General features: G+C 40.0%; 1 protein-coding gene across 2 annotated transcripts; it reads right to left on the reverse strand.

The window, feature by feature from the left end:
- Window positions 1-2: 2 nt before the first annotated feature.
- si:ch211-106h4.9 (rab effector MyRIP) lies at window positions 3-26,218 on the reverse strand. 2 transcript variants are annotated; one of them, XM_034153093.1, is made up of 16 exons: window positions 25,756-26,218; window positions 24,372-24,542; window positions 17,972-18,193; window positions 16,514-16,650; window positions 11,685-11,765; window positions 10,244-10,341; window positions 9,018-9,098; window positions 8,625-8,780; window positions 8,082-8,208; window positions 7,418-7,947; window positions 5,030-6,901; window positions 2,915-3,088; window positions 2,352-2,513; window positions 1,539-1,640; window positions 1,373-1,433; window positions 3-839 (listed from the first exon to the last, which is right to left on the reverse strand). In XM_034153093.1, exons 2-16 carry the CDS (start codon window positions 24,479-24,481, stop codon window positions 820-822), a joined length of 3,933 nt encoding a protein of 1,310 aa, XP_034008984.1. In that variant the 5' UTR covers window positions 24,482-24,542; window positions 25,756-26,218; the 3' UTR covers window positions 3-819. The 2 variants fall into 2 exon arrangements, with proteins under 2 accessions (XP_034008984.1, XP_034008985.1); XM_034153094.1 differs by having other exon boundaries at window positions 4-830.
- Window positions 26,219-27,910: the final 1,692 nt, after the last annotated feature.

Consider the following 27,910-nt stretch of genomic DNA (forward strand, 5'->3'; position numbering starts at 1 on the left):
CCCACACCTTCTTCACAAGCAGGAATCTCATGTTCGGGTGTCACATCCTCATCTCAAAAATACAGGCTACATTCCTCACCATTACACCCACCTTCATCGGAGCACAGCGTCTCACTGCTGTTTACCTCGGAGAGAAACATTCATACAGTAAGGCAAAGGGTCTTTTTAGAGTTTACTTTATTTTCTGAACTAAGTAATAGAGGCAGAAAACAACATATACTGATTGGTTTGATGTACATTACATTTCAAACATACATATCTATATTTATTTTACACATGATACAGTCTAGCAGCAATACTTGTCTACATTATTTCCCATGTATCTGTATATTTATGGTATAACGGTAAAAATTGTGTAAATGCAGGTTTTAGACGACTTCAGTGTCTTTTCAGTCATTATACAATGTTTGTATCGCTGTTTTCATCAGCAAGGTAAATGGACTACTACTGATGTTAAAAATGAATCTAAATAGAATATTTTCATTAAAACAAGATTTCTTGTCCTCTGCTGTAATACACTAGTGTAATCATTTCAGTTTATCCCACTTTGTGGAAATCTAAAAGAGTTTTAAAAGTCAAATGTTAGTGATTTTCTCCAGAGCTGAAGGGTTAACCCTCTCCTCTGCACCAGGTTAACTCAAGCTGTTATACGGTAGATATATCTACTGTACATGTTGAACAGTTGACAGGATAAACAGTTTCAGGGACACACAGCGCTGATCCTGTGTTATTTGAGGCATGTTAGTCTAAATGAAATAATTGAAGGCACGCTGTCCTGCAGGAGCAGGCGAAGGCACTGCTGAGGTCTCGCTCAGAGACTTAGTTTTCCTCCTTTTCCTCTGAGAGAGAGAGATCAAACAAAAGGCAGAAAATCAATCAAATTATGTATTAATTTGTATGTAATTTCAAAGACATCGAAGGCTCATTAATAAAATACATCACTTCATATTGAACACATTCTTGTCTCAACTACATCTGTATCTCTTGTTTCTTTTCAATGTTATGGTGATGAGATAAACAAAAGCAGCGGCTGGTTATTAATGCATGTTTGGACAAGTACGTCATATAATTAGTTTTGTGTCTCCAAAGATTCAATAATGAGACTACAGTATAACTCCATACAAATATTTCCCATACCGAACGTTACATTTAAGTATATTCACAACAGTTAGTATGCAAACCAAAAAAAAATCTGTAGTAAAATGTTAATCTAAAAACACACTTAAACCATCCAAGTTAAATATATTTGATCGTTAGTATAAAGCATTTATGCATGTCATTTTTTTAACAGCATCTACATTAACTGAGACAATTCATATGTATTGCATCACACAGGCACAGTAGGTTTACTATAATCAGGACACACTCCTACCTTTGACAGGTGGAGCAGGAAGTCTCCTCCTCTGCTGCCTCGATGAGTCCACAGTGACCGGCTGCAAACACACAAGACACAACACCAGTTGTAATTCTTGCCCGAGCTGTTTGACATAATGTTGTGGTAGTTAATAGGAGATGATAATAATTTAATATAGATGTACCATAAATGGAACGGTCCGGGTCTTGGTGAAGCGGGCCTGCTGTGTGTCCACATTCAGGCCCGCACTCTTCAGAGCAGCAATTCTGGCCGATATGTCAGAAATCTGAAGCAGGAACAACAGAAACATGTTTGATTAAGATCACACAGATGTTGTTATGGTTGTCTTTCCAATATGAAACCTTTGACTACAGCGCCCCCATGAGGCCGATCTGTGTTTCATCAACTTTTCACACAGCTCCCAAACATGGCAGTAAGTATTTAAAGGTCACCTATTATGCAAAATCCACTTTTACATTTATGTTATACATAAACATGTGTCCCCTCTGTGTAAAGAGATTCTGAAAGTTTCAGGAAAAAAGAATCGCCCTCTTTTTATCCTGATCCATTTATATAAAAACCTGTCTGAAAATGAGCTGATCAGATTTTGGCCACTTTATGATGTCATAACGTTTTTCTTGGCTTGTGTAACCATTAGCCAATCACCAACCAAGGTAACCTCCCCCCACCTTATCACCTGAATCTCCTCCTAGAGCACCATTGTGTTCTTTTGAACCAAATATCTCTCAGAGGGACGTGGGGAGGGGCTCCTTATTTTCATCTAAAGTCACAGACAGAGAATCAGCACTTTTGAAACAGGGCTGAAACAGAGGGGTTTATGGGATGCTGCAATGATCTGTTTGGTATTTCGAGCCAAACACTTCAGAGACATGTTTTGTATATATCTGAGACCTGTAATATATTGATGAAAACCAGTATAATAGGGGACCTTTAATATACCATTTTCAGCTAAAAACAGAGTCATACATTGACCCACCTGCAGCTCAGACTGCTGCACCCTGGCGGCGGCCGAGGCGACCTGCTCCTCCAGGAAGCTGAGCTCCAGGCCGGGCGTGTCGCTGCAGACTCCGCGGGCGACCTCCTCCAGGTCTCCAAGCTCCGCCTCCAGACTGAACACCTCTCCAGCCGCCACGTACACCTGCAGCACGTCCAGGTAAACACAACAGTAACTGCTAAACTTGGTCTTTTAAATTGGAAACATATGCAATTATCTGAATTAAACCCGTTTATATATTGGGTTTTTCTAAGAGAGTCAACTGTGTAGCCCGTGGCAAACTATACTATGACAATTTTAATAACAATTATGTAAGAACATACTATACTATGAGTTTTTATGACATATATTTATAAAAAGGTTTTACAACATACTTTGTTGCAGTTGATTTCAAATATGAAGTTTGTTTCTTCAATAATGACCGATTTGTGCATTAACACCATACAACACATTAAAAACAGCTTCAACTGAAACGTGTCATCAGTAGCTTCACACTCTTCAAACAGAGCCATCTGCAGTGAATACATATAAAAAGCTGATCTTACGTTCTCCTCCAGTCTGGAGAACTGCTGGTCCAGTTTCTTGGGGTCGGTGTGGGGGGGCAGCGGGGTGCAGGGTGGGGGGCCGTCTCCTCCCCCCTGCAGCAGCAGCTCCTCAGTGGCATTCAAAACCTTCAGGACCTCCGTGGTGATGCTGTGCAGAGACACCGCCGAGTACCTCTGACACCGAGGAAAACATTTCAATTAAAAAAAATACTACACTGGAGTCAGAAACAGGGTGGGTAATTTATGCTTCTTTTCCTAACTGCTTTGCTAATCATGGATATTATATGCAAATGATATATATGGGAGGCTGTGGCTCAGTGGGAGTGTGCTGGACTTCGAATCAGAGTTCGAGTCCCACTGCAGTCAGCATGTCGTTGTGTCCCTGGGCAAGACACTTCACCCCAAATTGCTCCTGTGGGGATTGTCCACAGTACTGAATGTATGCAAGTCGCTTTGGATAAAAGCGTCTAACAAATATAGACAAATATACAAATATATGCTGTCTATAGGAAATACTGGTTGATGTGGTAATGGTGACGGCTGGCAATGATGTTGCTGTTGTGAGTTATTTGTTTATCACATGAGAGATTTTTAAAAAGTGTCCATAAAGCTGAAAACTCATTCACACTATTGCTTTGAACAAACAAAAGGGGGAGGGGGATTTATCATATCCACAGTGAATAACTTGAATGGATAAAATATAATTCATTCAGTGCGACAAGCATATTGAAAAAAGACAAAGAAATGAGATGAAAGCATTGAGAGAAGAACGTGCGATAGGCTGCCTTTATAAAGCCAACGCTAGATCTCACCTGCTCCAGCAGAGTGGATAAGAACTGAATCGTTTTGTAAAGCTCCAGGTCGCTACCCTACAGCACACAGAGAACCACAGAAGAAGAAAACACAGGACAGACAGGGGAAGAAAATCAGCATCAGGCAGAGTTGTTAGTAGTTAGTTAGCAAAGGAGAAATGAGCTCAAATTCAGCTACGTAAAAGTTTATAATGCTCAGCCTCTCCGAAACAGAACCTGTTGATATGGAAATATTAGGTTTTCTTTTCTTTTTATCTCATTAAATTCCAAATGTAAACCTGTAAATGTGCCTCATGCTAAGATATTTAAAGGGGACCTATCATGCAAAATGCACTTTTGTACGTCTTTTATACATGAATATGTGTCCCCGGTGTGTCAGGGAACTCACCAAGTGTCAGAAAACACTCTCTTTTCCTCCATACCCAAATCTCTAAAAACGGGGCTGCAACGGAGCTGATTATTATTTGAATTTTTCTGACGTCAGAAAAGGGGTGCTCCGCCTATATGGGCAACTCTCCACCTATCAGGGGAATGAGAGACCGCTCGAAAGCGCTGGAGACGCTGTAGTACATATGCCAGGCCTGTAAGTGGCGCTGTAGTCTGCCACAAAAGCAGCGAAGAAGACTTCTCACAGAATCAGCCCTTGCAAAAACAGGGCTGGAAAAGAGCAAATTGAGCGAAATGAGGCATGGCTAAAATGCATGATCTGTTTGGTATTTTGAAAAAAAAACTTCACAGACATGTTTTATATAGGTATGGCCCTACAATATATGTTTCAAATATAGCATGATAGGTCCACTTTAAACCACATTAGAAACCAAATTGATAGAACATGAGAGTTATGTGTTTTTTTTTTTACATTCTCATGTGTTGTTGTTTTTGTTGGTGAAAGAAGTTGCGTGGTAGAAAATGATGCACTAGAACCCAACTCAACTAGCAGATGCTAATTGACAAATGTAAAGGACAATGTATTGAGATGTATAAAGAAATAGCTTGATATGTATATTAGAGAATGCTTTGATAGGCCAGGCAGAAGTAAGGCTTTAGCATCAAAAGCTCTGAGCGTGCTGTAATGAGCACCCTTGTGTTTTAATGCTTATAAATTAATCTATTGAATTGTTTCTATCTCTTTCAATTTACATGTTCTAATCTCAACATATTGTTAGCGGGGAACATAAAGAGAAAATAAGCAGGTTTTGAAACAGCATCGGACTTGTGCTCCTCTTGCAGGGAGTGACGCCACCTACAGTGATGTTGCGTACATTATCAGTGTGCAGAGTGAGACAACAAATAAAGATCTTACATTTTGAATCTCCTCAGGGGACAGTAGACCGTGGAGAGAAGACGTGCTGCTCTGCTCCATGTCCTCCACACTTTCTTTGGTTTCTTCACGTCTCTCATCTGTTTCTTTAACTTCACGATCCCCCTGTGTCTCCATTGTTGTCCCCTCCTTCAGGACTGTTCCTCTTCTTCCCTCTTGTTCCTCATCACCCACTTCTATTCTCTCACATGTCTGTTTGACCTCAGGTGTCTCTTCCATGGATGCATTTATGTGTCCTTCTTGTACATCTGTGTCTTCCCCCTCATTCTCATTCCCGCCTGTAGCATCTTCACTCTCCTTTTTCCTGGAAACGTCTCGCCCAATTTGCTCGTTTCCTTTGACGTCGCCTCCACTCTGCAACTCCTTTCCTGTCTCCTCTGATGCGTCCTCTAATGTCCCGACCTGCATGTCTTCCAAAGTCATCGTCAACATGCTGCTGATGATCCTCTCAAACTCTGCGTCGTCCACATCGCTGTCTGTTTCTGCGTCCTGACTTTCTTCGTTGATATTTCCCTCTTCTTGTTTCTCTTCTACTTCCTGTTTGTCTTCTACTTCCTGTTTGTCTTCTACTTCCTGTTTGTCTTGTTGCTTCGCCACTTTTTCATCCACTGGTTGGACTTGTGCCTTGTTTAAGATGACCTCCTCTGTTTTCTCCGCTTGTATGACTGTTTCAACCTCCATCTCTTGTCTCCTCTCTAAGCCCTGTGCTTTTTGAACCGCCTCCTCTTCCAAAACTTCTACTTCTTCGTCACATATGTACTCCTTGACCACCTTTTCATCCTCAGCTGGTACTCTCTCCTGCATGCGACCCTCCTTTACCTCTGTTCGATCTTTAACGTCTTCATCACTACTCTCCGTCTTTCTTTCCTCATTTTCACCCATTACATCAAACATGTCCACGTCTAAATCTTCAAATGACTCTCTCAGGTCTCCCACAACCTCTTCCCTCTGTATTCCTTCTTCATTTGCTTCCTCCTCAGTCTCTCCAACTCTCTCCAGCTCGTCCTCAGAGGAAGAGAACTGAGAGGCGCTGACCAGGCTGGCCAGGTCTCTGAGTCGAGTGTTCTGGACGTCCAGATGTTCCTGCCGCATCTTCCACAACGTCTCCTCATCCATCGCTTCCTCTGCCTCTTCGCCTCTTCCTACTCGGTCTAACTCGTCCTCTGTGGAAGAGAACAAGGTCGCGTTGGCTTGGTTGACTAATCTGCACACTTTCACCGTCACCTCCTTCTTCTCTTCTTCTTCATCCATGACTCCAGCTCTGTCCAGCTCGTCCTCTGTGGAGGAGAACTGGTTGGCCCGGACTTCTTTCTCTAGCTCACAGAGTTTTGAGTTTAGTCTCCCCACCTTCTCCTCCTCCACGTCTTCGTCCTTGTCTTCGTCACACTCCGCGTCACTCTGGCCAACTTTGTCTAAATCGTCATCCGTTGAAGAGAAGTATGTTCGTCTGGAGTGTGCGACGAGTCTGTACAATCTGCTTTCCATCTCTTCATCATCCCCTTCCTCGTCTTCCTCTGTTCTTCCTTCCTCAGGGTCGATCTCCATCCTCCAAAGACCCTCATCTTCCTCATATCCGTCCTCGCTTTCTTGTCTCTCTTCCTCCCTCTGTTCATCATCGCTAGCATCTCTCGCTCCTCCATCCTCAGCCTCTTCTCCCTCTTCTTCTCCGCTGGAGGACTGAGAAAAATGCGGTTTTGACGTGAGCTCTTGCTCCGTCTGATTGGCTCCACTTCCTGTGATGTCACTCTCAAGGTCATCAGACTCAGGGGTGGAGGCTCCAGAGGTCAAAGTGTCCGGGGTCGCAGCCTCATATGTTTGTTGGTAATGGTCGTCTTCCTCGCTGTCATCCTGTGACTGTAAGAAATAATAGAATTCAGAATAAATGTATATTTCCTGTAGTGATTGAAGTACTACTGTTATTGTCATGAGATGTGCATTTGAGTATATTCAGTTTTCTACATGTGGGGACATTCGATCCAGCTAGATGTAGTTATAGTTATAGATAGTGAAAATACCTCTCACTATTATCAACAGTGAGGAAACACAGGATATTTTTAACTTAGTTTATCAGGAATAAAGTTCACATCTTATTATGTTTTTCCTTTTTCAATTAATCAAATTAATCAACATGTTTGATTCATAATTTAATTGTTGCTGATCATTTTGAGTCGGTTATTTTAACAGCTCTGTTATTTTTTTACAATGAAGCGAGTTGTAAAGACTTTAAATGCATTAACCTTGATAGGAAATGTGCAATAGAACCATGTTCATCAGTTTCATTACTTGAATTCAACTCTTTTCTACCTGTAATTATTACAAGATCTCATTTCATCTCATCTGTTCTTAGTTTCTTGAAATTATATTTCCTACCCGCACAGAAGAAGACAACTGTTTTTTACTCCTTCTTTTCTTCCGGGATCTCCTCACTTTCAGAACTTCTGGCTCTGCCGCCACCTCTCTCTCCTCTTCCTCTCCATTTCCCTCCACGTTAAAGTTCACGTCGATGATGCTCGTCCTCCTGGAGGATGCAGGTGTCCTGATCTCCGCGGGCACCTTCCTCTTAAAGAGCGCCAGCAGAGATCTGGGCTTCCTCTCGCCCTCCGAGTCAGAGAGCAGGTCGTCTCTGCTGCCCGGCAGCTGGAAGGGGATCCCGTCCTGCAGGTTGAAGTTAGAGTCGGCCATCTTCCTGTGGATCTCCTGCAGGACGCCGCCCCACGAGCTGTCGGCTTTGGTTTCGTTAAAGGAGCTCACTCCCTCGTAGGCGGACACGACTTCAGCTTCCCTGTCCAGGGCGCTGAAGAACGGGCTCTTCCTCTTCGTCAGCAGGCCGGGGCGGGACAGCTGGGCGCTCTGCAGGGCGATCCAGTTCCCGTCTGGACTCTTCAGCACCGACGACACCGCTACCAATGTGAGCGCACACATCATGCAGAAACAGACACATTATTGACAGTAATTTATGCTAAATAAATAAATGAACCAATCAAAAGAAGAATGCATGGTTGGTTTTAAAAGTTAAGGAGCAGTAGGATCTCACCAGCGTTGTCCAGCCGGTCGACACTCTTCCAGGTCGGCAGTGTGCCTCCCTCCTTCTTCAGCGATTGAGTGGTTTGTATTCGACCGGCAGGATTATTGTCCAGCAGGGAGAAAGCAGAGTGTGACCTCTGAGAGGAGAGGGATCAAAATAAAAGTTATTGTCACACTGGGAGTCTGCAATAAGGTGAAGTTAATAGAGCCTGTTAACAAGTTTAACCAGCAGGTGTCACCACACAAATGAGAAATGTTTTAGAATAGAAAACCTTTGAGTTGTGTGATATTATTAGTTTGTGAAAACTGGTGCATTAATGTGGTTTTTAATTCTCTTATCAAATAGTTTTCTGTTATATTAAATGGCTTATATAAAACCTTAAAATCAAACCTTCTGAGAAATTTAAAAGAAAATTCATTTTCTAAACTTCTTTTTGTACATAACCACTGGTTTAATCTTTAATAATAACTATAATACCATTTAAAAAATAATTGTTTTGAACACATCCCTGTTCATTTATTGCCAAGTCAAACTAAAGTGAGACGTTTTTACCCAGAGGCCTGGTTGGTGTTTAATGGAGCTGGAGGCTTGATCACAGTCAGGATGATGATGATGATGAGGATGATGAAGGTCAGTGTTGTGTTCAATTGGCCAAACCTGGTCATATTCTGCCCTCATCTCAGCCAAAGTGTTTCTCCTACTAATAATCTAAGAGACACAGGGAGATGATTAGTTCTGAGGATTTCTCCGTTCAAATGCAGAAATCAAACATCAGCTGATTTTCTTTCTCAAGATGTTTTTTATATGTTAGGAGTAGAAAAACAGATGATTGAGTATCACACATTGGATTTTTAAACAAAGTGAGTCAACCTCACCATACACTATAAAACTGCTACTGTGCAAAGTGTGTATTTCTCAGGAAGCAAAATATGTTTCCTTTCTTACTTTCTGCACAATAGTTTTGGACAGTTCCTCAACGAGCTGTCCTCTGTGCTCCCGCAGGTACAGAGCCTCATTCTGCTTCTCCTGGTAAACAAACAAACAAACAAACAAACAAACAAACAAACAAACACACAAACAAATTAGAAAGCCATTCAGCACCACACACACACAAATACAAAGCATAAGCTGATTAGGCCTCTAAACGTACGCTCTAAATATACATATTTGCTGTACTAAGTTCAAAAGCTTTGGGATACGGATTAGTGGGGAGCAAATCTTTTCGAACACACGGTAGTGTTTTAGAAAGTGGCTGCGGAAACAGAAGTGTACTTTGGCATTTAACTTGCAGATAGTTATGGAGTTATAAATATTTGAAGAAGTTGCTTTAGCAAAAATATCCTGAGATAATATGAACCACGACAGCAAGATGTATTGCACTTAATATAGAAGGGCAACACAACCCATCAGTGTTCATGGTTGTTCATTATCTTTGTCGTCATTGAGTCTCTTTGTGGTCGTTTTCCAGCTCTTGTAGTTACTTTGAGTCTTTTTGAAGCGGCTTTTAAAGTCTCTTTGTAGCTATTCTTGTGTCTTTGTAGTAGTTTTGTCTTATTTTGTAGTTGTTTTGTCTTATTTTGTAGTTGTTTTGTCTCATTTTGTAGTTGTTTTGCATCTCCTGAAGTGATTTTGTACCTTTTATTTATTGACACTTTGCAGATGAAGCAGAACCCTTCAAAAGCAAGCAATGGGACATTTATGTAGTTTAAAAAAAATAATAAAATTACTTCTTTGTTATCTTATCTGACAGTGTTTTAATTTGTGATGTAAATTTATGTGAAATATGGCCAATAACCCACATTAGTTTGCTTTTCTTTTTGTGGCCTCACAATGGCCCTGATGTTCTTTTATACTGGAGTATTAAACCGTCATTTGGATTGCAGCGTAATCCCGATTGTTTTCTATAATCTGATTTAAACTCTGACCCAAAAGAGAAAAAGCAGGTGTCAGATTAAGGAGGAACATGATCATAGGACTTCAGGGGGACAAAATAACATACTCCAGCATCTACATTACTGGCTAAAGATAATACACAGGATTATTATAGTACACAGTTTTGAAAGAAAACAAGTTAAACAGCAGTTTATGGGACACAAAGTGCAAGGCAGTGTGTAGATATGCAATCTAACAACATGGCAGGGTATTTATAACATGTGAACAACGTAAATAACCTGGCTGGCAGTATCGAACTCAGCCTTGGAAATGGCCTCGTCTATCGCCTCCTCTGCCACCCGCAAGGCCACAGTGAGGGTCTCTGCCATGCTGTGCTCTGAACACAAGAAACATATATAATCATACAATAATCCCAATAATCACTTGTTTTGTTGTTTCTTAAATCAATGCAAAAACACAGGGGGGATTAATGCATCATTTTTTGTGTCTGTTTTCAAGCCGTTTGCTGCTAATCTGTTTTCACTGTCACATTTGTGTTACTGAGGCTCTACGGACAGATACGTGACCATCAGGCCTCTTCAGCTTCTCATTCATGCTTTCACTTATCCTTTTGGAGCAGTGAACTGGGAAAAGTATAACCACAGCAGGTCAGCAAACAAGAGAACAGAACAGACTGCCAAAAGATTACAACGAGAAGCAAAATGAAACAATTCATCCCTCAGCTGGTCCATCTGCTGTAAAGCATTCAATTCATGGCAGCTGGTAACAAATATGAGTTGATGGCCTCATGAGAGGATAACAATGATCCCAGAAAAACCTTGAACTGGATAATAATAATAAGGCCACAGAGGGTCAGTTGCAGCGACTCTGGTATGGAGTTGGAATTAAGCACTCACTGTTACAAGACTAAATTACCAACTGGGTATGTAGGGCAGCTGCCCCGAGCGCTAAAGATGACGTTCACCGCAATAATTTAATATAAACTGACATGGAAAAGGTCATATCATGACCCCTGCCTTTTTTTATCTGACAAAATCGAGTTTTAACAGAACAGTTTAACATTTTGGGAAGCGTGCTTAACCGCTTTTTTCTTGCAGAGAGTCATCGAGACGTTCATTTAGGTATATAAGAGGGAGCTAGTTAGCTTAGCTTAGCCTGATAAGGCGAAACTGAGAAGCCTGTCTTTGTTCAACGTAACAAAATCCACCAACACCTCTAAAGCTCACTAATAAAGACATACTGTATATACAAACTAAATAAAAAAAGGGCCTATAAGCTGATTCCCCTTGTTCCAGTCTTCATGCTAAGCTAAGCTAACCATGTCCTGGCTAACTTCATATTTACAATACAGATTCATTTATTCATTCAACCTCTACTTTAATTCAGTAATACTTTGAGATAGAGACTTTATATACAATGCTTTCCTTGATACAGCATAATTAACACTATATTTAGATATTGAATACAGTACACACTATATCTATCTAATGCACAAAACCTTTCGTTGGCTAACATTTGATACTATTTGAAAAAAAATGAGGATAAAAGCTGTTTTAGCATTTTATGGAGCACTTTGTGTTACGTTTCATTTGGAAAAGGACACTATAAATTAAGTTTGATTGATTAATTTAATTAAAAACCTGTATTAAATAGTATAAAAATAAATAGCTGTGCAGTAAAAACATGGATGTGTAATGTCAATATAAATCATATCATCACCTTCAATTTGTCTGTAGAAGGCTGAGTCGCTCCCACTGATGCTTCCCTCATTGCAGATACTCTCCTCGTAGCCGCTGCCCTCTACACACACACACACACACACACACACACACACACACACACACACACACACACACACACACACACACACACACCACACACACACACACACACACACACACACACACACACACACACACACACACACACACACACACACACACACACACACACACACACACACACACACACACACACACACACACACACACACACACACACACACACACACACACACACACACCACACACACACACACACACACACACACACACACACACACACACACACACACACACACACACACACACACACACACACACACACACACAAATGAAAAAATACAAAAAGGAAAGCTTCACTTGTGTGTTTCATTTGGTCGTTCACAATTTGTGCAACTGAATCTAATGTGTTTTTACAATTCAATTGGTCCTTGATTATAATGATTATAATTACTTTGCATTTTATTTGTGGATAAATCTGAAATAAAAAGACTTTTTGCCATCATAAGTGTTGTGTAAGTTTAATTTGTTGTCAAGTTTTCCTCAATCAATGCAAGATATCTGTTATTCCATGAATCTAGACAAAGAAGCATAATTTGATTCTTCACTTTCTAAATCTTATATTAATCCAAGCCTGACTTTATTCTGGTTTGTATTGCTACTTGTTTTTAAATGTCATTACACTGCCACTATAGGTTTGTCACACCATGGATAGTTTCTCCTTGTAATGCTGAGCCCTGAGCTCTTTTCACGACGTGTAAATATTCATTAACAATGCAGCCATTTGTGGTTATGTAAGAGCATTAGCGTGGCCTAACATGTGGTATTACCAGCGACCTGATCTGTGCGCTGGTTCAGAGGTACAGTACAGAACACAAGGTCACTTCCAATCATTTTAACGAGCAAAGAGAGGATTTATATCAAACGATGTGAACTGTAGTTATTTATATATTTGTTATTTAGAGCACTCGTCTCTTTCATTGCTGAACACTCTTCAGGCAAGCATGAGTTCACTGATCTGAGATATCCTGCAGACAAAATGACGTATTTCATGGGCAGCAGCATGGACTGTGTTTCTGTGACCCCTGGTATAAATATATGGTTTTGTGTGTGTGTGTGTGTGTGTGTGTGTGTGTGTGTGTGTGTGTGTGTGTGTGTGTGTGTGTGTGTGTGTGTGTGTGTGTGTGTGTGTGTGTGTGTGTGTGTGTGTGTGTGTGTGTGTGTGTGTGTGTGTGTGTTGTAACATCTAATGAGTCTGGACACATTTGGCCGCAGCACAGGGGCAAGAAAAAGACTCATGATCAGAAAAGGTCACAGTGACCCTAAAGGCACCATGAGACTCTCAGAAAGGTTTTATACTCAAGTGTTTTTATGTCCCTGTAATAAGTTTCTATTAGGGATGGGAATTTGAAAGCAAATGTATATTCGAATATTCGACCCCAAAAACGTTAACCGATTAACCGAAATGTACATATCCTATAAAAACAAAATGTGGGAAAAATGTTGACAAAAAAATAATAATTTAATTTTGAAAAATAAATAAATACATGTTCAAATAAGTATAGAAACCAAGTCGAATGTGTCAAACGTTTTGAACTGGTGATCACAGTTTGAACAGTTGACAGCTATAGGTCTACAGCTTTCATGCTTAAAACATAACTTGGTTTTTAAATTAAAGAGGGATCATACACGAACAACATAACGGGTTAGGGTAACGTAACCCTATTACAACAGAGATCAACAACCTATAACAGGGCCTATGCACAGAATGCAGCTATTCAATACTCATTCTTGTTTAAGAATATGAGCATGTCTACTCAGGGGAGAGGCGGGTGCGGAGGCGATTCACAATCAGGCCAGCTGTAGAGAAGACCCTCTCAGCTGGAATTTGGGCATAAGATGAGGTTTGAGTCTGCGTGATCTGCATGTAGGGAGGGGCAGCAGCCATATCATTAGCTAGAACTAGCTAGATCTGATGGATTTGGACATAAACGCGAGTGAAGTATAACCGGACGCGAGAGAGAGAGATCAGCACCTGCAGCTCTGCCCGCTGTGAGGGAACGGTGAGCGGAGCAAAACACACCTTTAGACCTAACACACTTAGCTATGGCACTGTCGTATACATTGAATTATTCCATTTGATCATATCTAATCAATTTAGGCACCCCTCCCAAAAAAAAAGAAAAAAAGAATTACAATAAAAATATTCATAACTCATATTCTCATATTCGATACCTGAATAATTTTGAATATTCGATTAATCGTTCCCATCCCTAGTTTCTATATATACTTTTACACTAGACAAATAATGCTAATGTGATGCGCATCGTACATTTATAATAGGTCATTTTGGATACAGTACAACATTTAAATTATAACAATCCTTTAATAAAAACTTGAAATACTGTAGGAACAATAATATAAAACAAAAATGATAAGCAAAAGCCTGGCATGTACAGTAATGTCAAACGTAATGTCATCCTACAAAAACATTTTTAAACCCACATTGTGACATAACCTATGCAGTCCCTTATATTAAAATGTCATCGCTAGTTGTATAAAATGCAATTATATATACACAGACATTGTCCCCTTTAGACTGATTTAGAAGTGCTTTGTTGACCCATTAACTTTTCATCTGCCATCATAAAATCTAAAGTTGTATTGGTTTATATTTTGGTTGGGCCAGAATAATGAACGCATCAAAGCTTTGTGATTGGCGTGACCCCATGTGTCGGGGCGTGGCTGGTGGGCAGTGGGCACTAGTTAGCTGACGTTGTCCGTGTCACAGGAGTGACAGTCCACACACACACAAGACCGCAATTATGGCAGAAGCAAAAAAGCCCAAAATATATCATTTTCGCTTTTTGTTTATTCCAATTCAAAGTCTGTCTCATCTGCAATGCGAGCGTGGCTTTACCGAAGAAGGGTAATTTAGAGCGGCATTTCAAAACGGTGCACACACGCTACGAGACGGAGTTCCCTACGCTCTTCTGTTCGTTGCGTGCATATGTAACAGAGTTAAACATGTGAATACATAATTATAAGTTTGTGAATGTTTAATTCATAATAAGTGAATTTTAAGCGATGAGATTGTTTCATTTAATATTTTAAGTTTTTGTTTCCCGTGGGAACACCTTCCCGTTGCACGTCTTTGTTTACTTCCGGTATGTATTTTCCACCCTCCGCGGACTGGCCATCTGTAGAATCTGGAGAATCACAGAACGGCCGGTCGTCAAGGGCCGGCTCGATTCCCCCCCCCCCCCCGCCCCCCGTTGACAGTTCACTAGCACCTCAGGGGTCACTTTGTTATTTATGCCACTCTTTAGAGGAGGATGTCTCTGAGCTGTGTTCGGTGCTGTAGCAGTGATGGGGAAATGTTTCACTGCAACACAAATCTACAACACAGTCTCACGGCATTTCGTGTTACAGTCACGAAATTAATCTATTGATTCGTGTTCACCAACACGATTTTGCCATTTTTTTCGTGTCACACAGAACGATTTTAAAAGCAATGTAAATAACAAATTAGAAGGAAAAAAAGATTTAAAAAACACAGATTTCAGTATTCTGAGACTCTTTGCCCCATTTCTTTTCCTCGCGGACGGGTTAGGGTTAGGCTTAGGGTAAGATATTGAGTAAGAAAATGTTTTTATGAACCACACAGCTTCTGGTATTCCAAGACCCGACTGGACAAAAATACGTGGTGCAGGCACGAAACATACTACCAATAGAAATACATTGCTTTTAAAATCGTGTTGGTGAACACGAATCAATAGATAAAATGCATTTCGTGACTATAACACGAAATGCCGTGAGACTGGGTTGAAATCTAACATGATGATGCTCTACCCACAGATATTTCCCTAAATGTCAGCTCTATTAATTCTGATGCTTTTCATGCAGCTCACATTGTTTTTATGCAAAGTAATGTCAGTTTTCCATGAGTCAGACTATGCAGATGCACATTTGGCAGCTGGATGAAAACAGTGCTTTGTCGTAAACAAATAAAAATGTATGATACAGTGTGTTTGTGAGCGGAGAATGAAAACAGTAAACCAGAAGGAGATGCTGAGCGGTGGCCTGTTGCCAGCCCACATCAGTCCTCCTCCCACGGGGTCACAGCTCTGCATCCTCTGCTGCCGCGACCTCTCCTCCACAATCACTCATAATTCTCTGAAATCCCTCGTCTGTTGCAGCAGATCAGAGACTCTGAAGTAAAGGCCTGCAGATGCACTCCTCACCGCTCTGACCATTCATGTTGGAGCATGTGCTGCCTGGTGAATGGTCTTATTTAAGACACTGTAGTACTACCAGAGCATTTTCAGGGTTGGGTGGCTCCAGCAAAGCTCTTCTCTGACTCTGTTGGACTGATTTATTTATGTGCTTTGCTATTTTTTAGATATCTTTATATATTATACTACACTTATTGTTTCATACCGTACTGTAGCGGTAGTATTATTATTTGCATTTCCTCCACCAAGGAAATAGGAAGCCAACAACTGCTACTTTGAGATATCAAACACATGGATGTATACACACACAAAATAAATCAGGCACATACTGAAGGTCAACACATACAACCTTATAGAAACACACTATCACTTCTCATAAGGGTAGATTCTCTCTACAGTAATCTGTTTAAAGGGGTCAAATTCAGGATATATGAACCCTTTCAAAATGCGTCACATACCACAAATTAATTCATATCATCAAAGTTGACTGCAACAGTTTTTATCCACAACACAAATAAACAGATTGGTTTACCTGTAAGCTCTGAAAGTGCGCTGTGCTCCGCCAGGTGCTTCCTGTAAAGAGTCTTCAGCACTTTGGCGCTGCCGAACCTCTTGAAGCGCGTCTTCACATTAGTGTAGAACCACTCCAGTGACTGTGTCTTCAACAACCTGAGAGACACAGACAGGAAGTTCAAATACACTCAATGTATATAATTATGATACTTTCAAAAGATGTTTAATACATCTTCTCACCTGTACAGCACCCTCAGTGAATTAAACCACAGTAATAGGTGTCAAAATATGTTGCTTTATTGGTAATTTCTATATTGGTGTGACCGTATTAGGACTGGGCGATATGGAATATATCAAATATCACAATATGTTTGACAAAATACCTCTATGTCAATATTCCAACAACATATCATTCTGTGCATGAGCAGACTAATGTATGTTTGTCTCATCTTCAAGTGTTACTTTAATATTAACAGGGATATAATTGAATGATGAGGAATGACAGCTGTAGGGTACTGCAGAGATATTCATGTCAGCACGTTTAATGAGTTACCATCTGTTCACTGTGCGGCTGACTTTGTGTGTGTGAGCTGACGGAGTGTGTGGACAGTGAGTGTGTGGACAGGATGTGACAGGAAGTGTCCAAGGGTGAAACACCTTTAGGTAACTCCTGCAGTCTGTGGTTGTCATCTCATTAAAACAGAACAGTTAAGTGTAGAAAACTGAGGTTTGACTGCCATCGCTCCTTACAAAACTGTCTTCATCATTAAGAGGACAACTGAGATTCTCCATTGCATGCATTTTTTGCATGAAGAATTCCTAACAATTAATACATTTTCCAATAATGTATTAATATTTTCCTGTCGATCAAGTTACTTTTGCATTTATACGGAGTACAAATGTTTAGCCAGTGACCAACTTTATCTTGCTCTCTATCTTAGTGAGTTTGTAGTGAGTAATAAGTGCCAAATCCATCTCTCCAGCAGCAGAAATAGCACAATAGCATTTGACGTCACCGTCACCCTCTCATCCTTAATCTAGTCTCATGTACGCACAAACCATCTGCAGAAACTCCACAAACACTATCACGTCTAACACTAAGACTAAAATAAAAACCACTACAACTACTAACACTTACACCACAGGGGTGACTGTGGTAGAGTGGTCGTCTACCAATCAGAAGGAGGGGGGTTCGATCTCAGCCCAAGCCGTCAAATCGCCATGGGCAAAATACTTAACACCAAGTTCCTCCTGATGGCATGGCCAACAGTGTGTGAGTGTGTGTGAATCCTAGTTTCCTCAATCATGTTGCACCTTGTAAGGCAGCCTCTGGTGTGTGAATGCTGACTGAGGGGTTGTAAAAACTGGAAAAATATCTATATAAATGCAGTCAACATTTACCAACAATAACACCACCAGCACTTGCACTACTTCTATTTATATTAAGACACTAACACTAGTTCACCACCCGACCTACCTGCTCTTCTGGCAGGCGGAGCAGAGCCAGGTTTTGTCTCGCTTGCTGTAGACACGGCAGGCCTTGCAGACGTTGAAGTGGCAGTCGAGGCACGGGCGCTTTGGGTTGAGGAGGAAGTTGAAGGGTGAGCAGCAGCGGATGCAGCAGCGCCGGTTGAAGCAGCTCTGCCGTGAGAGCAGGAGGCAGCGACTGCCCTCCTCATCCAGCTCCTGCTTCAGATCACTGTGGGGGGAGGGAGCGAGGAGGGGAGGGTGGAGGGAGGATGATAGTGAAACCAGGAATGTGTGTGCGAGAGAGAGAGAGAGAGAGAGAGAGTTATACAGCGGGAAAATACTATTACATATTTAAGTGTGTGGCTGTGGTTCCTCTCTGATAGTTTACTGAGTCAAATAGGATATTATTTGAAGACATGAAGTACATACAAACACACCCAGTCATACTGACCTCTGCCAACTCTTAATGGAAATGGAGCAGAAAATAAATGTATGATATTCTGGGTTTTCCCTTTCCTGTAGTGTGTTAAAGGTTCTTGTGCATGTTAATGGTCAACAAAGGCTAAAATCCCAAAGTCCCCTCCAGAGGGAGTTTCTCTCACTCCCCCCCCCCGTGCCTGAAACGCTTCCATTGGACTCCTTTGATTACTTCTGTAACGTAGTGACATCACTATGTAACACTCACGAACAGCATGTAAACATGTCACAGTACAGGCACAAAATAGTGGTAGTGGTGGTCTAATGGATAGTGAGGTGGGCTGAAGATCGGAAGGTTGTGAGTTCAAATCCCTCCAGGAACACCACCACTAGTGTGCCCTTGAGTAAGGCACGTAGCCCTCAGTTACTCCAGGGAGAATGTCCCTGTAATTGATAATTGTAAGTCGCTTTGGATAAAAGCGTCAGCTAAATGAAATGTAATGTAAAAAATACAAATATGAACCTGAAAATGAGCTTAAAATGGTTTCACAAAGTCGTTATTTTCTAATCATCATTACAAAGGTAAATGATGATTGAAAAAGATTTTCAGATTTTGAAAGATACATACAGTGTGGTAAATCAGGAAATGTAACAATTGTACAATTTAATATAAACAAATATAAACGTAAGGGAGGCTGTGGCGCAGTGGACTAGTGCGTTGGTGTTCGGATCAGGGGAGCACAGGTTCAAACCCCACTGCAGTCAGCATGTCGTTGTGTCCCTGGGCAAGACACTTCACCCCAAATTGCTCCTGTGGGGATTGCCCACAGTATTGAGTATGTAAGTCGCTTTGGATAAAAGCATCTAACAAGTGACATGTAATGTAATGAAACATGAATATATAAAAACATTTTTTAATTAAATATGAAAATCAAAGTTCTATTAAGTCTTTGCTTTTTTGGTGGTTATATCTGACTTATATTAACATACATTATTCATTCCAAGGTGGCGAAAAGCAGTGAGCTCTTATTAAAAGTCAAATTATTATCCATAAATGTCTTGTTTGAATATTTGAACAAAGCATTTATCACTTCACATTCATTTAAATGTCACCTGCTGTGCTCATGTAAAGGTTGAAGCAGGCGGACGTGCTGAATAATACATTAGTTTGTTCTCCTCTGCAGCAGCAGGAGCTTTTCTACGAATGTGGGGAACCATAAATGTTTATTATTGTACAAGAAAAAAAGGCCACAAGGTCCATTAAGTGGCTGATCTGGAGCTGTTGCTCACATGACTGTTTGTCATGCAATTAAAAATACAAAAATGTCTTTATTTTTATTTTGTTGAAGGCTTTTCTTTTATGTTGGTTTAAAAGTAAAGCTTCAACATAGAAATGTGTTATTTGGAAAATAACAGTTTTAGGAAATGCTGTTAATGTGCTGCTACATAGGATATCAAAGTCCTTAAGATGTTGGTACTTTTACTTACTAAAAACACTTGACTAACTTTGAGTACACTCTGGTATTGCTTTTAATTAAGTTACTTACTGAGTACTCCTTCCACCACTGGATTTCTATGTAGACAATGTTTTACAAATATATAAAAAAATAGTTTTCTACATTTCAAAAATTGTAAAGAATAGTTTTGCAGCAGATTTCCACAAGAAAAATTAAACATTTCCTTGTTTATCATAATACTAGTTTTCCATGCATGTAGCTTGCCCAGCAATACAACTGCAAAGTATCCACAACCACGTACACATGAACAGTCGCTGCATCTCAAACAGATGCAAACATGGCCGACTGCGACTTATAGTGACAGAATACAACATTACTGTAGAGAAACAAGATGGATGGAGGCAGAAGAGAGGCAAATTGGAACTTGTGTAAGTAGCGCTGGTCACAGAAATCCGTTATTTTCCCATCAGGACGGCAGGAGCACCAGCCACGACTGAATCATTTATAGGTGATTACTGCTGCAGACTGATGGAGTCTGACAACACGAAGACAGAGGACAGAGGCAGCAGAAAGAGCCACTGTGGGTTACAACGTTCATTTTATTTCAGTTTTAAATGTAATTCTAAATGTAAGGCCAAAAAGGAATTCCTCCTTTCCTTTTTACAGAGATTTGTAGAGACGGTATTCACTTCAAGGACATTTGCCTCCTGATATGGATGTTTTAAAGTGAATTGATAATTGATCTTTAAAAACCGTACTGCTCCAACGTTAAACTATTGGGTTTAAATGGGTCCATTTAAGCCCCCCAGACCTCGACAAATGGACCTTCCTTGGTGGGACAGTTTTATTCTTCTCCAACTTTAGAAATGGTGTGAGTCGGGGATGAAAGGGATTTCCAAACTATAAATATCTGACAGTGACCCTCAGCTGCCCTCTCACTTCAGCAGCACACTCCATTAGTGAAGGTATTAATAACTCAGGCACAGGAGGGTAGCAGAGTAACCTGCAGAAATAAACATGAACACAATAACATCCATTCACATGTGTAAACACAACTCAGCAGACAAAGCTGAAGCTAAGGAGCCAACAGAGGAAGATGCAACAACAGCAGTCATTCATCATCTCTCTGACTCTCATCTGAATAATTTAGAGGCATGAAACACGCTGTAGATGTTGATCCGCTCACTCTGTGCAGTTTATCTGAAGAGAAGCTGCGTCCTCACACAGCCTCGTCTAAAGCAGCTTTCTATCTTCGGGTGTAAAACTAGAACAAGCAGGAGGGGCTCGAGCTGTCAGCTGCAATAATCCTCACAAAAAGTCAGTTTCAAACCCATAAAATGAAGGGACGTCCACTGATGTGAGCTGCATGTATGTGAATGTGTCTATTTCTCTTGTGTTGGAAGATTCCAACATAAAAGAGGATAATTGAGATTGTTTATTCCCATGATTTGTGGCTGAAATTAATTTTGGCGAGACTTTTCCTCTGTGTAATTTGTTTTATTGATTGTTTTTTTGTTGGTTGGTCCTATTTGAATATTGTATTGGAAATATAACGCAGAGTTTTATTTATATCAAAGTTAATTCCATAAGCATGAAAAGTTGGGATTATGTGTAAAATATATGACGAATAATAAATAATTTTAAATATGCATATTTATAAAATACAGAACCAATCCGTTTGGAAATATTTTAATTAGTAATTAAAATAATAATGACTTCATCCTGGTTGGATGTGACATTCAAAAAGACATTTGAAAAGGGAAACTCTGCAATAAAATGCGTCAATAAAACAAGAATAGAATTAAGATAAGCTTATTTGTATGATTATTTTCTATTTCTTCTCAGCACATTAACTGATAACAATCACACAAGATGCTACCTTTTTGAAGGGTACATATAACGTTTGTCTGCGTATCTCATAAGTCATTAGGTAAAATAACAAACACAAATAAAATGTTTACTGCTGTTTTGAAAACCTTTATCTCTGCTCATGACTCCCCCTGTTGAAAGACACATGCATATCATCCTAAAATATTCTTTTTTTATGAGTAAAATTACCTGCAGTAATTATACTGATGCAACAACCTCGAGAGTAAGGGAGGGAATATTTGATCTAGCTTAATATTAGGTCTGTTACCAATAGCTGTGTGATATTTCAGTTCTCTTTCACACACACACCGTTACAAGATAATGCTGCTATCAGTCAGCAGAGACATTTCCTCTCTGCATTAGAAGAAGGGAGGCCCTGTCTTGCAACCCTAACCACAAGAAAAGCCAACTTCAGTGCCGTCTTCATCTCTCATCTCTCATCTGTTTTCCTTTCTACTCTTCCCCTCGCCTGGCTATCACTCTTCGCAGTTTGACATTCAGAGCGGCTCCTGGATTTCATCTCAGAGGGTGTCAGAGAAAGAAATTGAAAAGCAGGATGCAGTCAGAGTTCACTAAGCGACAAGAGGAAGCAGTGCAAACCCTGCAAGACGTGAAGGGTTTACCATCAGATGTGATATCTGGAAATGGTACATGACCCCATGTCAATGGCCGTCATACAGGAAATTACACAAGAAAGTTTTTGTTCGAATCCATGATTTGTTTAGTTTTTTTGTTAGTACCGTTTGAGTTCATGGATGCACCATTGTTTTCTAATTGTGCTCTTATTTTAGGTAAGCCGTCAAGAGCACTTTTTAAAAACATATCTTGAATTTAAAGCTCACAAATTGTTCTACCGAAAAAAGGAAACACAAGTTCAAATTTGAGGACTAATATAGCTAATCAAATGTGTATTATTCTAAGGGAATCCACTTACACTATGCAAAAGCAATATGTGTTTTTGTTTATATTACAACCTCTTTGGCTTGGTGCCCAAAGGAAAGAGGCAGTTTCTGTGTTACAGTATGGCCACTAGGCTCACACTTCAGATGTCAATAAGCAGTTGAATCTAAGAGACATTGAAAGTGGAAAGAAAAAAAAGGCATGAAAAACAAAGTGTGATGTTGTTGCAAGTCAGTCATATAAAAAACAAGTTGAATTTAACAGCATCCATCACCAAGAAAATGAATATACTCCTCACATTAAGTAAATGTCCCATAGGGTAGATATCCGTCCACTGTGTTATTGTGTTGCACTGTTGGAGAAGCCTGTGACCTAAGAATTTCATCGGCATAACTACACTGTAGATATGTTCGTATGACAAAATAAAGAACCTTGAACCTTGAACATGAATGCATTCCTCTGTTGGAACTCTTTAGGAAATAACATCCATTAGGTTTATCTTGAGTGTGTTATCTTTGATTGGGTACCCTGATGGCTAAAAGCTTTTTTGGTTAAGTACGCAGAAAAATAATATTGCACATGGAGCAGGTAAAAGAGTCAGAATGAAATTACACGACTATTATTTTTAACCTATGACAAGCAGACAAATCATTTCCTACTATTATGTACCTCTGTCTCTCGCACACAATTAGCATCTTATTCTGTCTTTGTGATTCAACTTGTTTTGTTGGGGAAGTTTTGAGGAAACCATTCTGAGTACAACAGGAAAGGGAGGTCACTTCCTGTCCGGAGCAGAGACGCAGGATAGGAAAACACCCTCAGAGATGTAAAAATGCCTCGAATGCACACTGAGCCCCAACCAATGTGACTGCTTTTACAATATGGTTTAAAGTTTCCATTTGATTAATTTTAACATCTTTCTTTCATATCTCTTTACTCACAGATATTTTTTATTCAACAATAAATTATTCATAGAAATAGTTATCACCGCAATAAACTGTATTTAATTTTGTCTTAATGTACATTATTTCATATTCTGTTCTTGTACATATCATATTCTATGTACATGTATATAGACTTCTTGCACTATTTTGTGTCTGTATTTTTGTATTCTATTATATATGTTCAGTGTTTCCCCTAGCAGCGGTGCTAAGGCAAAATGTGAGTGCGGAGCGCATGGAATTTTTTAGTGTGTGCGCGTGCACAAGAAAGGCTCTTGAGGCCTAGTACATACAGTGGCAATGTCTCAAGATTTAGCTAAATACACCTTTATTGAACATACAGTAACACAAATACTACAAATCCACGTAACAAACGATCAAAAATCAAAAAGGGTCGCCACTTATTATTATTTATTTTTGTGGTACCTGGCTGGCGCCGCCGCTATTTGTATATAGGAGAAACACTGATGTTGCATTGTTGGAGGAGCTCGGGTCAGAAGAATTTCATTGCCATTTGCCATGTGCCTATGACAATAAAACCTTTGAATTAGAATTTCTGAAATGGTAGACAGCATTAGTAGAGCTGCAAGTAACTATTGTTTTACCCATTTATTATTTGCTTGGTCAATAAAATGTCAGGAATGTAGTAGAAATTGTAGTTTAACAATGAATCGATTATCAAAATTGTTGTCGTTTATCCGTCATTTAATGAATGAGTGGACTAATGGTTGCAGTTGTACTGTATAATTAGTATTTTTGTTGTTTGATGTTGGAAATGGAGCCGCTGTGATGCAAGAACATTTTAAGTATTATCGTATCTGACCTGAGGCGCTCCTCCTCCTTCTTGCGCAGCCTCATGTCTCTCTGCACCACCTGCAGCACGTGCTCCGCCTCGTTGTCCGTCAGCCCGGACAGATCCAACTTCCTGCCCATCCTGACAAACCTCCAGCTGTCACTCAACGCTCGAACCAATCAGAAGGCTTGTTGTTATCATCTGAAAGAGGAGAGAAATACACATCAGGAAATAAACAACAGCAATCAGAGCAGAAAATGACAGTGAAAAAGGGTAACAGTGCATTGAACATAATCAGTGGAGAAAAGTAACTACGTTTAAATATTTATTTGAGGCATTTATATTTTAACTGAGTATTTCCATTCCTTCTATTCTATACTGCTACTCCACTACATTTGATGTTATATTATGGTTAAAGACAGGACTTTGTTTAATAGGATTAGATTGGTAACATTTACAAACTACCTAACCCAGTAAATAGTGAAAAATTAGTTTCATATTTACCAGCTGCTAAATTAAAGTATTGAGCACAGTAATGCATCAACTAAAATTATAAATTCAGCGAGTAAAATAAAAGTTAAGTTAGAAAACATCTACAAGTACAAGTACACACAAAATAAATGAACTGCCTTTGTGAGGCAGCATGGATACTTTTGTGAAATAATATTATAAATTATGTTTTTATTTTATAAAAAGCTATAAACTGTATCTGTTAAAGAGACATTGTGTTGAAATATTATTATTATTGTTGTAAAGTGCCCTTCAGAGTCATAATGCATAACTGGAATACTTCCTGCATGTGTATGACAGTGAATACAAATAAAGAAATCTGTTTTTCTAAACATTGTATATATATTCAACCTCTTAGTTGATATTACAGAGTTAACCACAGAACAGTAAGCACTTTGGAGGTCCAACAAGCCACTTACAAGTAAATCAGAGGTATTAACACCGAGCAGGATTTGGTGTTTTCCGCATTAGCATTCCTGAGGAGCAAATCTCTCTCTGATAAAGTGGAACACACTTTTCTCTAAAAGAAGCAAACATGGCAGCAGATCAGAGGCTGCAGTGAGTCCCTGTGGATGTGGAGATCAGATGCCAGACTGCCAGTACAAGATAGTACAAGAAACACCGTTTATCTCAGTGTTAACTATAGCGATTATCCATACTTATTGTACATGATGTTATGCATCAAATCTCGTGAATTATGTAACTAAGATGTTGAACAAATATCAGTGTATCAAAATTGGAATAAAAAACACAATTTATATGGAAATATTGTAGTGTTGATTGTGATTTTTGAGCAGGATGTTAAGAACAAATATTAGAAAAAAAAAGAGGATTTTCTTTTTTGAATTAGCAAGATATAATAGACATTTAAAAATTCATATCAGAAAAATTAATACAAACTCACCGATCTCGGCGTGTGTTGTCCTCGCTGAGTGAAATTGACCACCGGGGCACCTTCAGTTTACTCTCGTGAATTGTGTGAAGTGTAGCCACAAAACGATTAAAATACAAAGTCGCAGGACGTTTTTAAAGTCCTGTTTTATTTTTCTGTTGCTGTTAATTTGGTTGAGGAGAAGTTTCACAGGTCTGATCCGTGCAGCCTGCCCCAGTTCCTGAAGGGAAACCAGGATAAAGTCTGATCCGGTCCAGTGTTTCTCTGCTGGGAACAAGGAATTAGCCGAAATGGAGGTGATGCAAGGTTGAGAAAAACAAGTCAGAGTGAAAATATAAGAGCGGAGTGTTTCACTTTCCTGAGGAGGTTTGTAGGACGTTACATTTCGTTGAATTGTTGGGCACATTTCCCCAATCTTTTGACCTGTTTCTTGATTTATAGCGTTCCCTGTATCACATGACTTCCACGAATAACTGTAAAATGTGTAACACAAGCAGTGCCACAGGTCGAGTGCTTGAGGATAAAATAAATACTATTTTTTTAAACACGATAAATGCTTCTGAGCTGCAGTGTGCAGACAGTGAGGGTGTCTCGAGGAAGCTCTCTGATTGGCTAATGAGGAGCAGGTGAGTGACAGAGGCGGGAAACACTGAGGGCTAATAGCGGTCAGGTGGAGAATTACAGTTGAGGTTTGTTATTAAAGGTCCCATGTCATGGCCATTTCTACTGATCATAATTCCATTGTTGAGGTCTACTAGAATAGATTTATATTGTGCAATTTTTCAAACTCACATTGGTTTCTCATACAGCATCTCTGTATAGTATGTGTATTCACTCTCTGTCCTACACGGCTTGTTGGAGCTCCTGCCCCCCCCTCCCCGTGAGCCCACTGTGCTCTGATTGGTCAGCTCGCCCACTCTGTTCTGATGAGTCCACCACTGTTACAGCGGAACATCAGTGATTATGTATTACAATGGCGTTAGCAACCAGAAAATGACACCAGTAATGACAAACAGATGAGAATGCTGCGTGGGGTCTGGGTGCCGTGTTGGCGGGACGTTGCTGCGAGGAGCGGACAGTGTGAGCTGGGTTCATTTCCTGCTTGCTGCGTGGGGTCTGCGAGACCGCGAGACATCGCGAATGGACACGGGAGGGGTCCATTCGCGTCCATTCGCCCCCCCCCGCACCCCCAAACACGGCGCACCTACAGTGTAAGCGCGCCACAGTTCCGCCGCTGAGAGAGTGTGTGTGTGTGTGAGGAGCTCCAAGGATCGGTCCATTTGGGTATGGGCACGTCACTGTACCCAGGAAGAAAAAGAGAAATCTCCAACGAGGCGTTTTGGGGCAGCATAGACAGGTATTTTCTGTGTTAGAGTTTTACTCGCTACAGGGTGTACAGACCGTATACATGCATAAAGACCTTCATAACACACAAGGGGACGGGTATTAACCGGAAAAGCATGACATGGGACCTTTAATGTAAATGCTGTAGGGGGGGGGGGGGGGGGTGGCATTTACAACATTTTAAGGTACTTGTTATTTTATTTGCAATGTTATGTTTCATATATTTGTATTGTATGCTACTTTCTACTCTGTTACACGTTGGTCCTACCTACATTTATAAAAGGTTTGCAATGCAGTTTAATGCATGTCTCTGACCCTAACATTTTAATTCTTTAGGTTATGTTACAGCTTCTGGAGATACATTAATGTCTTGTTTGAATACATATATTCTTGGTTTTGATCAAACATGGCAAAATATATTACCACAGAAAACAATTACTATAAGGTTTGATCGTTTTTACTGGATTACTAGATAGTAGTAGCACCTCCATTGAGTTTTGTTGACTAGAAATCAAAGCAAAGAAGGTCTCAGGGATTCTTTGAATACACTTTATTCACACTTCTGTGCAATACAGGTCGGTTTAGTAACATATCTCACAGTATTGTCCAACAAATAGGTTATTAAATACCATTAAGTTCATGTGAGTCCACCGTTATGTAATGCTGTTTCTCTGTTACCCTGCTGGCATATTTCCATTGATGTGATCACAAAATGTCTAATACATCTTGAAATAGTACACAGCTAAAAGCACATTTTGTATTTGTCATATACATTTCACTATATTTGCAAACACTATTTTTAAAAAGTGTTTAATATATAGTA

The sequence above is a fragment of the Trematomus bernacchii genome, unplaced genomic scaffold (assembly GCF_902827165.1).
Source record: "Trematomus bernacchii unplaced genomic scaffold, fTreBer1.1, whole genome shotgun sequence".
NCBI classification, from domain to species: Eukaryota; Metazoa; Chordata; class Actinopteri; order Perciformes; family Nototheniidae; genus Trematomus; species Trematomus bernacchii.

Bases quoted from the DNA above. Each gene is read 5' to 3' on its own strand.
- si:ch211-106h4.9 (XM_034153093.1), bottom strand. From the start codon at position 24,481: ATGGGCAGGAAGTTGGATCTGTCCGGGCTGACGGACAACGAGGCGGAG. The intron at 6,902-7,417 runs GTAGGAAATATA...TATTTCTTACAG, and splicing joins AGTTGTCTTCTTCTGTGCGG to TCACAGGATGACAGCGAGGA. The intron at 1,641-2,351 runs GTGGGTCAATGT...TTCCTGCTTCAG, and splicing joins TGCAGCAGTCTGAGCTGCAG to ATTTCTGACATATCGGCCAG.